General features: G+C 39.1%; 1 protein-coding gene across 1 annotated transcript in view; it reads right to left on the bottom strand.

Annotated features, from left to right (window-relative positions):
• Positions 1 to 2,045: 2,045 nt before the first annotated feature.
• Positions 2,046 to 13,426, bottom strand: part of LOC126185185 (calcium/calmodulin-dependent protein kinase type 1-like) — a gene marked incomplete at its 5' end in the record, with an annotated part of 455,847 nt that continues 444,466 nt past the window's right edge. Inside the window, one exon of the mRNA XM_049928045.1 lies at positions 2,046 to 6,724. Coding sequence (XP_049784002.1) covers positions 6,590 to 6,724 — 135 coding nt within the window. The remainder of the gene's footprint in view (positions 6,725 to 13,426) is intronic.

Below are 13,426 nucleotides of genomic sequence, written 5' to 3'. Positions count from 1 at the left end.
TTACATACAAAAGTTTTAGAATAAAGGGAAGATACAACTGGGGGCAATCAAAGCAAGAGCAACACATTACTTTATTGAATAAAAACAGTTCATTTGAGTGTGTTTTTTGATAATAATCTAAACTTCTATTAGTTCTATGTCATTACAATTTTCTAAATTAGTTTTATTCATATTAATATTACATTGAAGAAAAAGTATTTTGTTTGGATTATAGTATACAAATGGAAATTATGGTTGTACAAAACAATCCAATAGATGTTCTATGAGGAGAGCATTTATAACACTAACATTATGTTGTCAAACAATGGAATTGCAGCTAGGAATATCAACAATGCAGGAAAAGATAGATTGCTACTTACTGTAAAGCAGACATGTTAAGTTGCAGACAGGCACAAATAGACACTGACTCAAAACTTTTGGCCACACCCTTCATCAGCAAAAGAGAAACACACACCATTCATACACACAAGCGCACACACCTCACATGACCACCAACTCTGGCAGTTGGGCCAGAATGTAACTGTCATGTGGAGTAGAAGTGTGAAGGGGAAGGGATAGTAGTGTATGGGTTGGGGGACAAAGGAATGCTGTCTGGATGTGTGTGCTGAGACTAGTATGCCAACAGGTGCATCATCAGGATGTTGTGGGGCAAGGAGGTAGGGGGGAAAATTAGTGGAAGAGGAGAGGAATGGGGAAAGATGGGCAGGTCTGTTGGCAGAGGGTGGCAAACAAAGAGGGTGGGAGACAAGAATGAGGAGATGATAGGACAGATGGGGTGGAAACTGTTGAGGGGAGGGTGTGAGTACAGTATGTTACCATAGTTTGAGGCCAGGATAAATATGGGAGTGGAGAACAGTTTGTAAGGGTAACTCCCATCTCCGCGGTTCAGAAAAACTGGTGGTGGAGAGGAGACTCCATATGGCTTGGCTAGTGAAGCAGCCACTGAAATTAAGTGTGTTTTGTTCAGCTGCATTCTGTGCCACAGGGTGGTCTACTTTGCTCTTGGCAATTGGGCAATGGTTATTCATCCTGGTGGACAGCTGGTTGGTTGTCATACTAATATACAAAGCTGTGCAATGATTGCAGCAGAACTTATCCCTACAACATATTCTCCACTCCCGTAAGTATCCCGGCCTCAACCTATGGTAACATACTGTCCCCACACCTTTCACCCAACAGTTCCAGCCCTGTCCTATCATCTACTCCCCATTCTTGTCTCCAACCTCTTTGTTTGCTGCCTTCTGTCAATGCACCTACCCATCTTTCCCCAATCCTCTCCCTTTTCAATTCTTTTTTCCCCATCTCCCTGCCACAACCTCCCGACACTGTGCCTGTTGGCATTCTAGTCCTTGCTAAGTCCACCAGATAGCGTTCCTCTCTCTCCCACCCACACACTACCATCCCTTCTCCTCCCCTTTCCCTGCCCCCTCCAGATTGCTGTTTCCATCCCACGGGGTAGCTGCATTCTGGCCCGAGTTGTCGGAATTGGCAGTCGTGTGCGTGAGGTGTGCTTGCCTGTGTGTATGGATGGTGTGTGTTTTCTTTTGCTGATGACGGCTGTGGCTGAAAGATTTGTCTAAGTGCCTGTCTGCAACTTAACATGTCTTCTTCCTGGTAAGCATCAATCTATCTTTTCCTACATTGTTAACATTGTATTTTGATTTACATGTGTGCTGAAGATAGTACAGCATTACTTTTTCCTTGAGATGCTTTAAGGGATTCATTAATATTTTGCAATGTTTCTTTAGAAGCATCCAAGAGGAATTCTCATCCATCCTTTCATATCTGTATGTGTGAAAAATGTCAGTTTGCATTGTGATTTAGAATCTAAATTAAGCAGAAGACTTTCATGTTAGTGGGTGGAAGAGCCAGTTGTCTGGTCAAAGAAAAGGATGTAGATGTCACCTCTGACATGACTGCACCATGTTTTGTGCATCCAAAATACATACATTAATAAAATATCTCTGAGTTATTATGTAATGCTTCCTTGAGGTGTGTAAAACTGTATTTGATTAGGTATCAAAATAGTTTAAAGATAATGCTGGTTTATGGAAACTTTATAAGCAATTTAATACACACAAATTATCACATGGGTAGTTTACATACAATGTAGTAGTACATCAACTTCAGTTAAAATACATGAAACATACTCATTAGTCCTGATCATTATTGTTTTAAATATATACATACATCTCAAGTCAGTAATGAACTAGAGGAATAGCACAGCCCCCTTGGAATTCCATGCTTTGATTTAAAGAATCAGTTTGATATTTTTTTGTTTCCTTTTTTAAAGTTTATTATTGTTGGGGGTAGCTACAATACAAGATTCCTGTGACATAAGCATCATGTTCGATATGTGGATAACAATTAATTTCTAATAATTCTGGCATATTGAAGTAATGTCTAACACTAGTTTCAGTTAAAACAATGAGAACTTTAATACTGAATTTGAAGATATCAAAAACAGAGTGAAATCAGATGAGACGATTAAATTTATTTATTTAAATCTCAAATTGTATCAGTAAACATATTTTGTTCCTCACAAATTTCACTTTTTTGATGCAGATTGTCATTTTCCATGCTCCTCCTTTCTTTTTTTCTGACCCTTCATCATTTTGTCTTTATTCTTTTATGTTAAATTATCTTTATTGAAGGTATAGCCTTCAGCACATTCTTTAACTAGCATAAAAATATATGTTTATTCCCTCTTTGACTGAAATCAGGATAACAGTACAATTCAAGTCCACCGAAAAGAATGTTGTAGTATGCTAAAGCACTGATGTATGATTAAGTTTGTGTCATGACACGATTTACAATTTGCGCAGTAGAGTCACAGAAATCTTCAGATCAAACTAAACTCAGTGCTGCAAACTGCATATAAAATAAAGCCCACAGTATTTTCTCTGTGGTTTGTTTCATCAGTTATATATTCTTACTATAAGGTACACACAGACAAAAATGGAACATATTCATAATCTTGGTGGATAACATGTATTTTTATGTTGTTGTATGGTTATGGTAAGTATTACATAGCCTAACCAAGAAAAAATTGTAACTTTATGCCCTTAAAAGTAAACAAAAGTAAGGATAAATATGAATGATAACATTAAAAGTGCACATATCTTTCTCTGCCAGCAGCTTTGTAAATGAATTAGTGGACTGAATGCCTGAGTGCTTTGCATAGTCATTTTCTGTCTCTTATTCTGTAACTGTAATAATCAAAACCTCTACATACAGGGTAAGGCCATTAATAATATATACATTGGGTAATAAAATATGCTGACATATAACATCATAAAATGGATATATACTACATTTTTAAATGCTTAAACCTTGTTGTAATGTCACTAAAGACAAGTACATGGTCTAGAGATATGAAGAGTTAGATTTTTTTTTTCAAATTTGAAATTCTCAAGAAGCAGCTCTAGATTTATCTGCTTCTACTAATACCAGCATCCTTGTACTGCGACCTTTTCAGTTGCAATGGAAATAAAAATGAATGTGTGAACACACATTTCAAAAATAGGTAAAGTCTTTTACTCCGTTTAGACGTGGTAGTTGTATATTACTTTATTCTGAAGCTTCAGCTAATAGTTACCTATATGCGGGTACAGATTACCTGATGCACACTATTAATTTGAGTTACTCAGACACACCTCTGAATGGAGTTGCATATTATATGCAAGAATAGAACTACATTTGAGATTGAAACAATGCTTTAGACCATGAGGTTTCCCACACTCTTGACAGTCAGAGAGAGGATAATTACCTGTCTACCACACACTTTTGGCTCTTGTTCTTAAGTTTGAAGCAAGATAACTTTTTTGTAAATGTGGAACATACAGTGCTTAGAAGCACAATTGGTTGTGCAATGTTAAAAAAAAATGTTATTTCATACATGAAGATACCCAAAAAAATGGAAAATGTGTGTGCCTTGAACTGATGACTTCCTAACATCACCCAATTAGCAGTGAATTTGCAGTAAAAGGTGTATGTCTTTGTCTCTGTATTGATTTACTAACACAGATATCATTAATGGTAGAGCACAGCCAGATAAAACCTCATTGCAAACTTGCTCACCTCAAACCACTTATTTTATGTTAGAGCACATGAACTCTGGAAATACAGAATAAAGAAAGCAAAACTGTGAAACGTTCAAAGTGGACAATATAAGTGATTTTACAGTCAGATTGATTGTGCATCTAATAAAATGTTACCGAATTAAAATGAATTCAAGCAGCCAACAACGTAAAGTAGAAGAAAATATGATAGATAATCCCCCACACGTGCTCACATGCTATGAGAATGATTAATAGTTGAGACAGAGAGAGAGAGAGAGAGAGAGAGAGAGAGAGAGAGAGAGAGTGCAATTTACAGCAGACTGTGAATCAAGGCAAACATATCTTATACCAAACACCTTAAATTTTAATTAATAATGATACTAGATGTTCTCACTTGATGAACAACTTGCCTTTGAAAGTTTCTCTATTTCACAAATAACGAAGTTTGTAACAGTAAACATTTGTTCCTACTATTCCCAGCACATTACTCTTTTTATGTTATTTTATAACTACTATAATTCTCCAACTCAATTATAACATGAGGCATTTTCAAAAGAAAGAGCTGCCACCACCTGTCAAGCTCACATGGTCAAGATTTCCCTTAACCTGTTTCATATTAAAAGACAAGTAAATTCAGAAACTGTTATACAATCCTTAATTACCACTAATAACTACTTATACCACTAGAGCTACTGCTACTACTAGGCCAATGACAATACAGTTAGTTCCCTAAATGAAGTAAAAAATAATTTTTGGTTAGTTGTAATATGCCTGCAGCAGTGTACTGTATAGTATGTTTTCTTTACACTGTGTATATCCACTGGAGCATTTGTTCCTGGAATAATCCATTCCCTCTCTCTTAATAGTGAAAGCAGCGATACCCTTCTTTGCTACCTATGCCAATAGCTGCTGGAGAGTTCAGCTGGAAATGTTGGCTGTCCTTTGAAGGTTAGGGCACTGTTTAATGTACACACAAAAATAAGTAGAACATGTCGAAATTCAATGTAAACGTTATGCACAGATATAAATATTTTAATTTTTGTAACTGGCATGCAAGGAGGTGTGGGTGGCTCCAGGCCATTACAGTTGCTTGTAACATAACAGTGTACATAAATGGAAGTTTTATTGTATATCAATCATTTTACATTGCATTTAAGAAGTAAATAAGTTGCTAGCTTGTTAATGACTTGTCACTATTGTCATTAAAGTAAATGAGGATTGTTTATACCAGTAATGAGAAAAAGATATTCAAGTTTTATTCAGTTGAGGTAGTCTTCAGCAGTATTATGCAGCACTGACATTACAATTAAGAGTATGACACAACAGTTAAGTAATCTTCTACTAACTCGGTTTTTGGTGAATCTGATTGTTTCAAGTGTAAACAGGCTTACCATACTTAAATTTTGTGTTCATGAGAAAGTAGCAGTTACTTTATCATACTTTCAGTGAGGGACTGACTATTCAAGCCATATTCACCATCTCCACTTCTTTTACAGCTATTCAGTAGACAACACACAACATTCAGACAAGTTAATATTGTCTGTGTCAACCCTAAAGTGAGAAAGAATCTACATAAGTTCTAATACCAACACATCATAAAGTTTGCCTTTTCATTTCAATACGCCACAAATAGGTTGCCTGACTGACTGGGGGAGCAAGCAGGGCTGCTGATTAACATATGTGGCATGCCAACCTTAAAAAGCCATAATGACTGTGATTGTAAGTGGAAAAAATTTGGAGGACACAATGTTATCAGCCTTTCCCAGTTGCACAAACCATTCCATCCTTATATTTGACCAATTCTTCCAGAATTTGTACCAATATACACAATTTTCTTTAATATTTCATTGTTTCTAGAGGAAAAATGATCAGCTGAAAGTTCTGTTCATGCATTTTTGACATTTGGATAGGACGACAGTTTATGTTCAAATTTATCAGAAGAAGTGATGTTAAACTTATGCACTATTTTGAAAAGAAACTCTTCTTGTGACCCAAATTTACCACATCTACATCACTATGATACATATCAGCCACTGTCAAGAAATATACCACATAGGAGCACATTTATTTCATCAGTACATTGCGACTGAAAAGAAACTTTGAGTAATTTAATTTTACACTTCTTTCATAAAGAGTTCCATCACAGCAAGCTAGCAATTTGCTTTTAAGTAAAGCATTATTTTGTGCTTTTTCTTTCATGGTATATGAGCCAGCAGCCACATGAGTTACATGATAAGGAAATAATATATATATATAAAAATAAAAACAGGACAGAAATTTTAATTTTTTTCATATGTGCACTAAAATCAAGTAAATACTAATATCATACTGATTTGTTATGAGATTTGTTAATGTAATTGCCACAGATCAGAATTTCAGATCTTTGTCGCACACATTCAGAAATTTGAATTGCCCACTTAAGAGACTATTCAGAAAGAAAAGCACCAATATACATTTGGAGTGTAAACTAGAACAGTTCAAGGCCTTGAAACAGATATTCCAATGTTGTACAACAAAGACAGGACATGCTAGTCATTTCGAGGAGAGCCATTAAGGCTTTCACTGAGGCAGGTTCGAGCTGGCACAGGGCTGCGTCCAGAGCTACTTCCACTCAGAGCCATCCGCTGCATTTGACGGATCACCGTGGCTGCGTGATATGCTTGCTGAAACACAAATTTCTCCATTCAGTACATGTAAATATTATAATTTCCTCTCGTATGCAGTGCATAAATGGAGAAACATATTTTCAACTGAGAAACTAAAATCTCTCGAGTGGGGGAAAATAACTGGACTTCTGCTTCACATGAGAAATCTTTTGGAATTAATGACTGCACATTGTGTAGCTCATGTACACCACATCAACACTGAAGGTAACATGCTTACCATGTCTCTACTGATTAGATGGACCTATAGCATCCAACAAAAAACTGGCAGGAAAAATTGGGCTGTACTTCATCTAAATTAAAATTCTCTGCTTCCTATATTTGGAGGTATGGAACTTCTGTTCTGTTAATGTTGATTTGACTATATAAAAATAAAAAAATAATCTCTGCCACTGTAGTTTAATTTATTTACTTGACAACTATTTTTGGATGGCTACCTTCCATGATCAGGTGTCTACTCTACAAGAAGAAACATAGAAAATATTTGGTGTTACATTAGATCAAATTAATACATCATAATTGTATTTTATATTAGTCATATTTAATGATAATGTAAATAGTTACAAAATTCCTTCCTGTTTGCTAGGCACCTGATGATGGAGGCTAGTTTTCAGAAACTGGTTGTGAAGTGAATAAATAGAAGTCCAGTGATAGAGAGAGGTTGATCAAATTTTTTTTTCTTATTCAGTAGCTGCCAAGAATCATGAATAAACACTTTCAATGACAGTCCAGGAGGAAACTGTTGTCCTTTCTAAAATATTGGTGGATGGGACACAAATGAACAGAAAATAATTTGAACTTTTCATTTTTTATGAAAGGCACTGGAGAAGACTACAAATTTCTAACAAGTTTGCAGATACAGGTATGCTAACTCAAATAAAATTTAATGTCTTACCAGTATCTTTATATCTTGATAAAAATTCTTTGGTTAAATTAAAACTGTTGAAAAACTTGTACTGATATCACATAAAAAATGATTTTCTGATGTATAAAATTATTTCTGAAAAAATCGAGAACCATTTTTTCAAACAAGGAAAACTCCAGGATGGAATAATGATAAATATTTTACTAGTGTTTTTCATTTGTCTCTGTCTGCAACTCAATGCCTCATCAGTTTTTTGTTTGAAATATAAAACAAAGAAGGAAGGAAAGTGAGGATTTAATGTCCTGGTGATGATAAGATCATCCAAGATAGCTGACAGACTCTGATTGACAAGGAAGGGACAGAGTATTGCTCATGACCTTTTCAAAGTAACCATCTGAGCATTCACCTGAAGTGAGTTAGGGAAGCGACAATAAACCTCAATCTGGGTGGAGATTTGAACTCCACTTTAATGCCAATATCTTAATCTTTGTGCCATCTTGCTCAGTTACAATATATGTGTCTGGAACCATCAACTTTTTCATTAATTTCAGTACTCCTTTTCTCTCAAGTAGTGGATAACTTTCTTGTTTCCTGTTAAAATTTTTCATTTCTTGTATTTGATATTCACAATATGATACAAAATTTTATGAATTTAGTGAGGGTGGTGCATTCTGTTGCATGTGAAATTTCATAATTCTCTCTCACTATCTTTCCCTGTATTTTCTAAAGAATGTAAAGACGATCTTGAGGAAAATTGGAAAATATCATGCTCTCCTGGAAGAAATGAGTGTTAGTTCCACAAGGTATGCAGGAGAAGTTCTTTGAAGTTAGGGAGGTAGGAGATGAGGTACTGGTGGAAGTAGGGCTATGAATGTGGGTCATGATTGTGCTTGAATAGCTCAGACAGTAATGCAAAGGTCCCAGATTTGAGTCTAAGTCTAGCACAAAGTTTTAATCTGCCAGGAAGTTTCACTTTTTGTGGTGTCACTTTTTGTGGTGACAGTTAAATAGGCTGCTGGCAATACTCAATTATGGATTATACTTCCCTACTTGAAAACTGCAAATGAAATGAATTTTATTGTGGTGCACTAACAATAGTGGACATCTCATATGTGGCACTGGAAGCTCCAATTGAAAAAAGAAAGATTATTGTGTACTGTCTCATTGGTGGTGAGGTCATCAGAGACAGAGCACAAGCATAGATTTTGGAAGGATGGGGAAGAAAACTGATCATGATCTTCTGAAGGAATTTTAGTGTTTGACGGTGATTCACATTACCTGTCTAGCTTGGGTATTCATAGCGTGAACATGTCAGAGGTACTCAGGCTCCAGCGACAACCTCGGCTTGCACCTGCATGAGGCATAGCCACCTTGGAGAGCACTTGAGGTGGCACAACCCTCTGATTAGTGAGTACTGCTAAATACTGCATCCCAGCTTTGCTGCCCAGTCTCTCACTAATCACTGAAGCCTTTAGTCATATGCCATTTGATAGTAGAGTCATGACCTTGCCTGATTTACTTTAGTGATTTGATGATTTGGATTGCTCTCTGGATTGATGTGTATGCTTATGATGACTTTGCTATGCACTGGACTTGGTTTGGTTATCTGTTCATTTCATGATGTCTGTTGTCATTTACCTCTGGAACCAGCTGTTACACTCTGCCAGTCTCTATGTTACCATCAATGTGGATTATCTTAAACTGTGTTTTACCTACACAGAGTAGGATAGAAGAATGTCTATAAGGACGTTCTCACTGAGCAGCTATTCCAGCGTGGCATGGACCCCAAGTATCTGAAGCTGTGATAGCAGCAGCACCAGCAGCAACAGCAAGGAAAACAATGGGAATTCCACCAGCAACAGCAGACACAGCTTTTACAGCTTCCGCAACACCGACAGTCATCAGATGCATTTTGCTTGCCTTCCACTCCATCTTTCACTTGTTTCATTGAGGCAGATGAGAGTTGGAAGGTCTATTTATGTTGTTTTGTTCTCCACTACAAGGCAAGTCAAATAACTGACCCTGAATATTAGTGTGCACTGAAACTGTCTTCTAGGAGTAAACTGATGCAGTGGTGCAAAAATTATGCCCTCTCTTTGATGCCAGTAGTTTTTACTTTTTCTGATGTTTGTGGTTATCTTTGTGGCTATTACGGTCACTAAACTCATGTCATTGCAGCTGGTTCAAATTTAATCAATGTGTTAAGCAACGTAAACAATCCTGTGCAGCATAAGCTGCTAACTTCTAAGGCTTGACATGCAAGTGTGATTTTTCCTGTAAACAATTTGACACATCATATGTTGATTCCTTAATCCATGATGTTATTATCCATCTTGCTTCTGGTTGAGAAATTAGTGAGTAGGCTTTAGAGGTGTCTGATCCCAATTTGAATGATGTGTTACAAACTGCCAAAGCTCACAAAGTAACTGTGTCAGCGAAAGCTATGTTTTGTGATCCCTCTGGTGTCAACACCATAAGCAGTGTTAGTCATTACTCTGATCTGCACTCAGCTGATGATTTCCAACTATCATCATCTGATTTACCAAGCTCTTATTTGTCTGGTAGTAAGATGACATGGGATTCGGTAGTTAGCGTTAGTGATCCCCTGTCCTCATCATTGATAGACATACACACAAATGGAAGCACTTTGTTCACCATCAGTGCATCTCAAAGTGAGTGGAGGCTCATGCAAGTCAAAAGACCAAACCAAGTTAGTGCCATCAAATCATATCCAGATAGCACCCTTTCTGTGATGTCATATGGATGCCACAAACCAGGGCATCTGGTGATTGCCTGCCTCAACCAGTGTGGATCAACAACATTGCAGTCAGCATGCTATACATTATCTTGCTGGTACCCAGGGCAGTAGCAGATGGGGTGCAGCATCTCATGTTGCAACTGGAAATTAAAGGAGTGACAGCAGATTTCCAGTTGGACACAGGTGTGGCTGTGTCTTTGATTGGTGAGGACACACATCAGCACATTGGCTCCTTGCAGTTGTAGTACCCTCATTGTAAAGTAGTAGCATACGATCGCCAGTTGATCCTGGTGTGGGGTCAGATTGTTGTCGAAGCTAAGTATAAAAATGTAGCTTGGTAACTAACCTTGCTTATAGTCAAGTCTTGGATGACAACTAAAATATTTCTAGATGCTTTTACACTTTATTTTTCCAATTTAGTACCAGTTTTATCTAGTTTCATCTGCAATCCCATTCACAGAACTTGATATGTTGTGTGCGCAACTTTAGTGGCTGTTTGAACCAACCCATTAAGTTGTGCAACAGAGTTCCAGGCCCACATATCCTTAAAGCAATTGGCAGTAACTAAGCTTTGTAAAGCTTGTTCACTGCCTTTAGCCATGCATGAGCAAGGTAAAGTAGTATCAGGTAGGTCACAAAGTGTGGGAGTTACATCATCAGTTTGTTTTGTTTTAGGGCACAAAAAAAACTGAGGTCATACATGCCCAAGTCAAGACTATAGAACGTAAACAGATAGACAAGGAAAATGACTATTTGTCAGTCCCAGTGGAAAGAATAGGAGACATCTAAACAAGGCAGGTAATGGCGGACAGTTAAAATTTGGGCGCAATGCGTAAAAAGTGGTGGGGCAGTGCCACTGAGCAAATGACAATAGCTAAAAAGGCAGTGCTCAATACGCAGCCAAGTTAAAATAATCTCCTCTTGGTGGGAGGGCCGAGAGGTCATCCAAGGCAGTGGAAGAGGCATAATATGCTGAAGCTTATTCCCGTGAAGGGATGACCATTGGCGATGCCAAAGGGACACCACCTCCTGACAGAATACAATGCAGAGATCATCGGAGGGAATAGAGGTACTCGTGGGCTGAGGTAAGAGGACTGCAGCCTTGGCAGCAGCCTCGTTTCCTGGCAGACCGACATGACCAGGGACTCACAGAAACATGACATTGGCTCCACCAAGAGTGAGCAAGTGATAGTTTTCCTATACCCGCTGCACTAAGTGATGAGCAGAGTACAGCGCACAGAGACTTTGGAGGGCGCTGAGTGAGTCTGAGCAGAGGACACAATTGGAAAGGCTGTGTCATCGGATGTACTCCGCAGCATGATACAAGGTGAAAAGCTCGGTTGTAAATACTGAGGAGTGCACTGGAAGCTGATATCAAAAGACACGGGTGCCAAAGGCTGGAGTAGTGTCCTTAGGAAGTGAATGAAGGCCGAGGTTAACGTCGGCCACTCACGAAGCCAAGGTAGTGAAGGGTTCACACCCACGGGGAAAGTTGCAGGCAGGATGAAGTTAAGCCACTGTAACAAGTGGCGAAAGCAGACTCCAGGAGGTAACAGAGAAGAGGGACAAGCCCCATACTGATGATTGAAGGAATCATCAAAGAAGGAGGCATAGGAAAGGGGGCCACGCATGGCAGACAAATGGCATGCATACCTGCTCAGGAGAAAGTCACGGCAGTAGGACAATGGTAGCTCAGCAGCTTCAGCATACAGACTCTCAACCGAGCTGGTGTAAAAGTTGCCTATCACCAAATGCATACCACGATTATGGATAGCGTTGAGACGGAGCGGAAGAAACAGGCATGCAGATGCATAACCAAAGCACCCATAGTCAAGTTTCGAATGGACAAGGGACCGGTACAAACGGAGGAGGGTGGTTCAATCAGCACCCCAAGAAGTACCATTGAAGACATGTAGGACATTGAGGGATTGTGTACAGTGGGCTGCCAGGTAAGAGACATGGGAGGACCAAGAGAGTTTCCAATCGAGCATGAGCCCCAGGAATTTTGTAGTGTCAATGAATGGAAGGGCAACAGGCCCAAGATGTAGAGATGGTGGGAGAAACCATTTGTGCGGCCAGAAATGATTTTGTCATAGGAAAAGTGAAAGCCATTGGCGATGCTCCAGGAGTGAGGATGATCAAGACAGCACTGAAGACGCTGCTCAGTGAGGCAGGTCCATGGAGAACTGCTCAGTGAGGCAGGTCCATGGAGAACTGCAATAGATGTCAAATTCATAAAAAAAAGGGAACTGGAGATGCCTGGTGGGAGACAGCTCATGATAGGGTTAGTAGCAATAGCAAAGAGGATGATGCTCAGGACGGAACCCTAAGGCACACCATTTTCCTGAATAAAGGTGTCTGACAAAGCAGAACCCACACGCACCTTGGAAACTTGGTCTTGTAAAAATGCCCGAAGAAAACAGGGCAGGCGCCCACAGAAGCCCCACCTGTAAAGAGTACGAATGATACCAGTTCTCCAGCAGGTGTCGTAGGCCTTCTCCAAATTGAAAAAACGTGGCCACAGTCTGGGATTTCCGCAGAAAACCATTCATGACATGGGTGGTCAAACTAACGAGATGGTCAACTGCAGAACACTGCTCTCGAAATCCAGACTGTGCATTCGTGAGTAAATGGCAAGATTCAAACCACCACAGCTGGGCATTAATCATACATTCCATCACCTTGCAAACACAGGTGGTAAGAGAGGTGGTGCAGTAGTTAGAAGGAAGGTTTTTGTCCTTACCGGGCTTAGGCATGGGTATGACTATGGCTTCACGCCAGTGTCCAGGAAATGTGCCCTCAGCCCAGATACAGTTGTATGTGTTACGCAGAAAGTGCTTTCCTGCAAGAGAGAGGTGCTGCAACATCTGAATGTGGATAGCATCTGGCCCTGGGGTGGAGGACTGGGATGAACTGAGAGCATGATCTAGCTCCCTCATAGTGAAGATGGCATTGTAGCACTCACGATTTGGAGAAAAGTGTATCACCTGAGCCTCCTCCACTCATTTCCTATTGATAAAGGCAGGGTGATAGTGGGAAGAGCTCAAAACTTCCACAAAACGGCGGCCCAAGGTGTTGA

This window comes from Schistocerca cancellata, chromosome 4, assembly GCF_023864275.1.
Source record: "Schistocerca cancellata isolate TAMUIC-IGC-003103 chromosome 4, iqSchCanc2.1, whole genome shotgun sequence".
Taxonomy (NCBI): domain Eukaryota; kingdom Metazoa; phylum Arthropoda; class Insecta; order Orthoptera; family Acrididae; genus Schistocerca; species Schistocerca cancellata.
The sequence above is the reverse complement of the archived record's forward strand: the minus strand, read 5'-3'. Positions and strand labels throughout refer to the sequence as shown.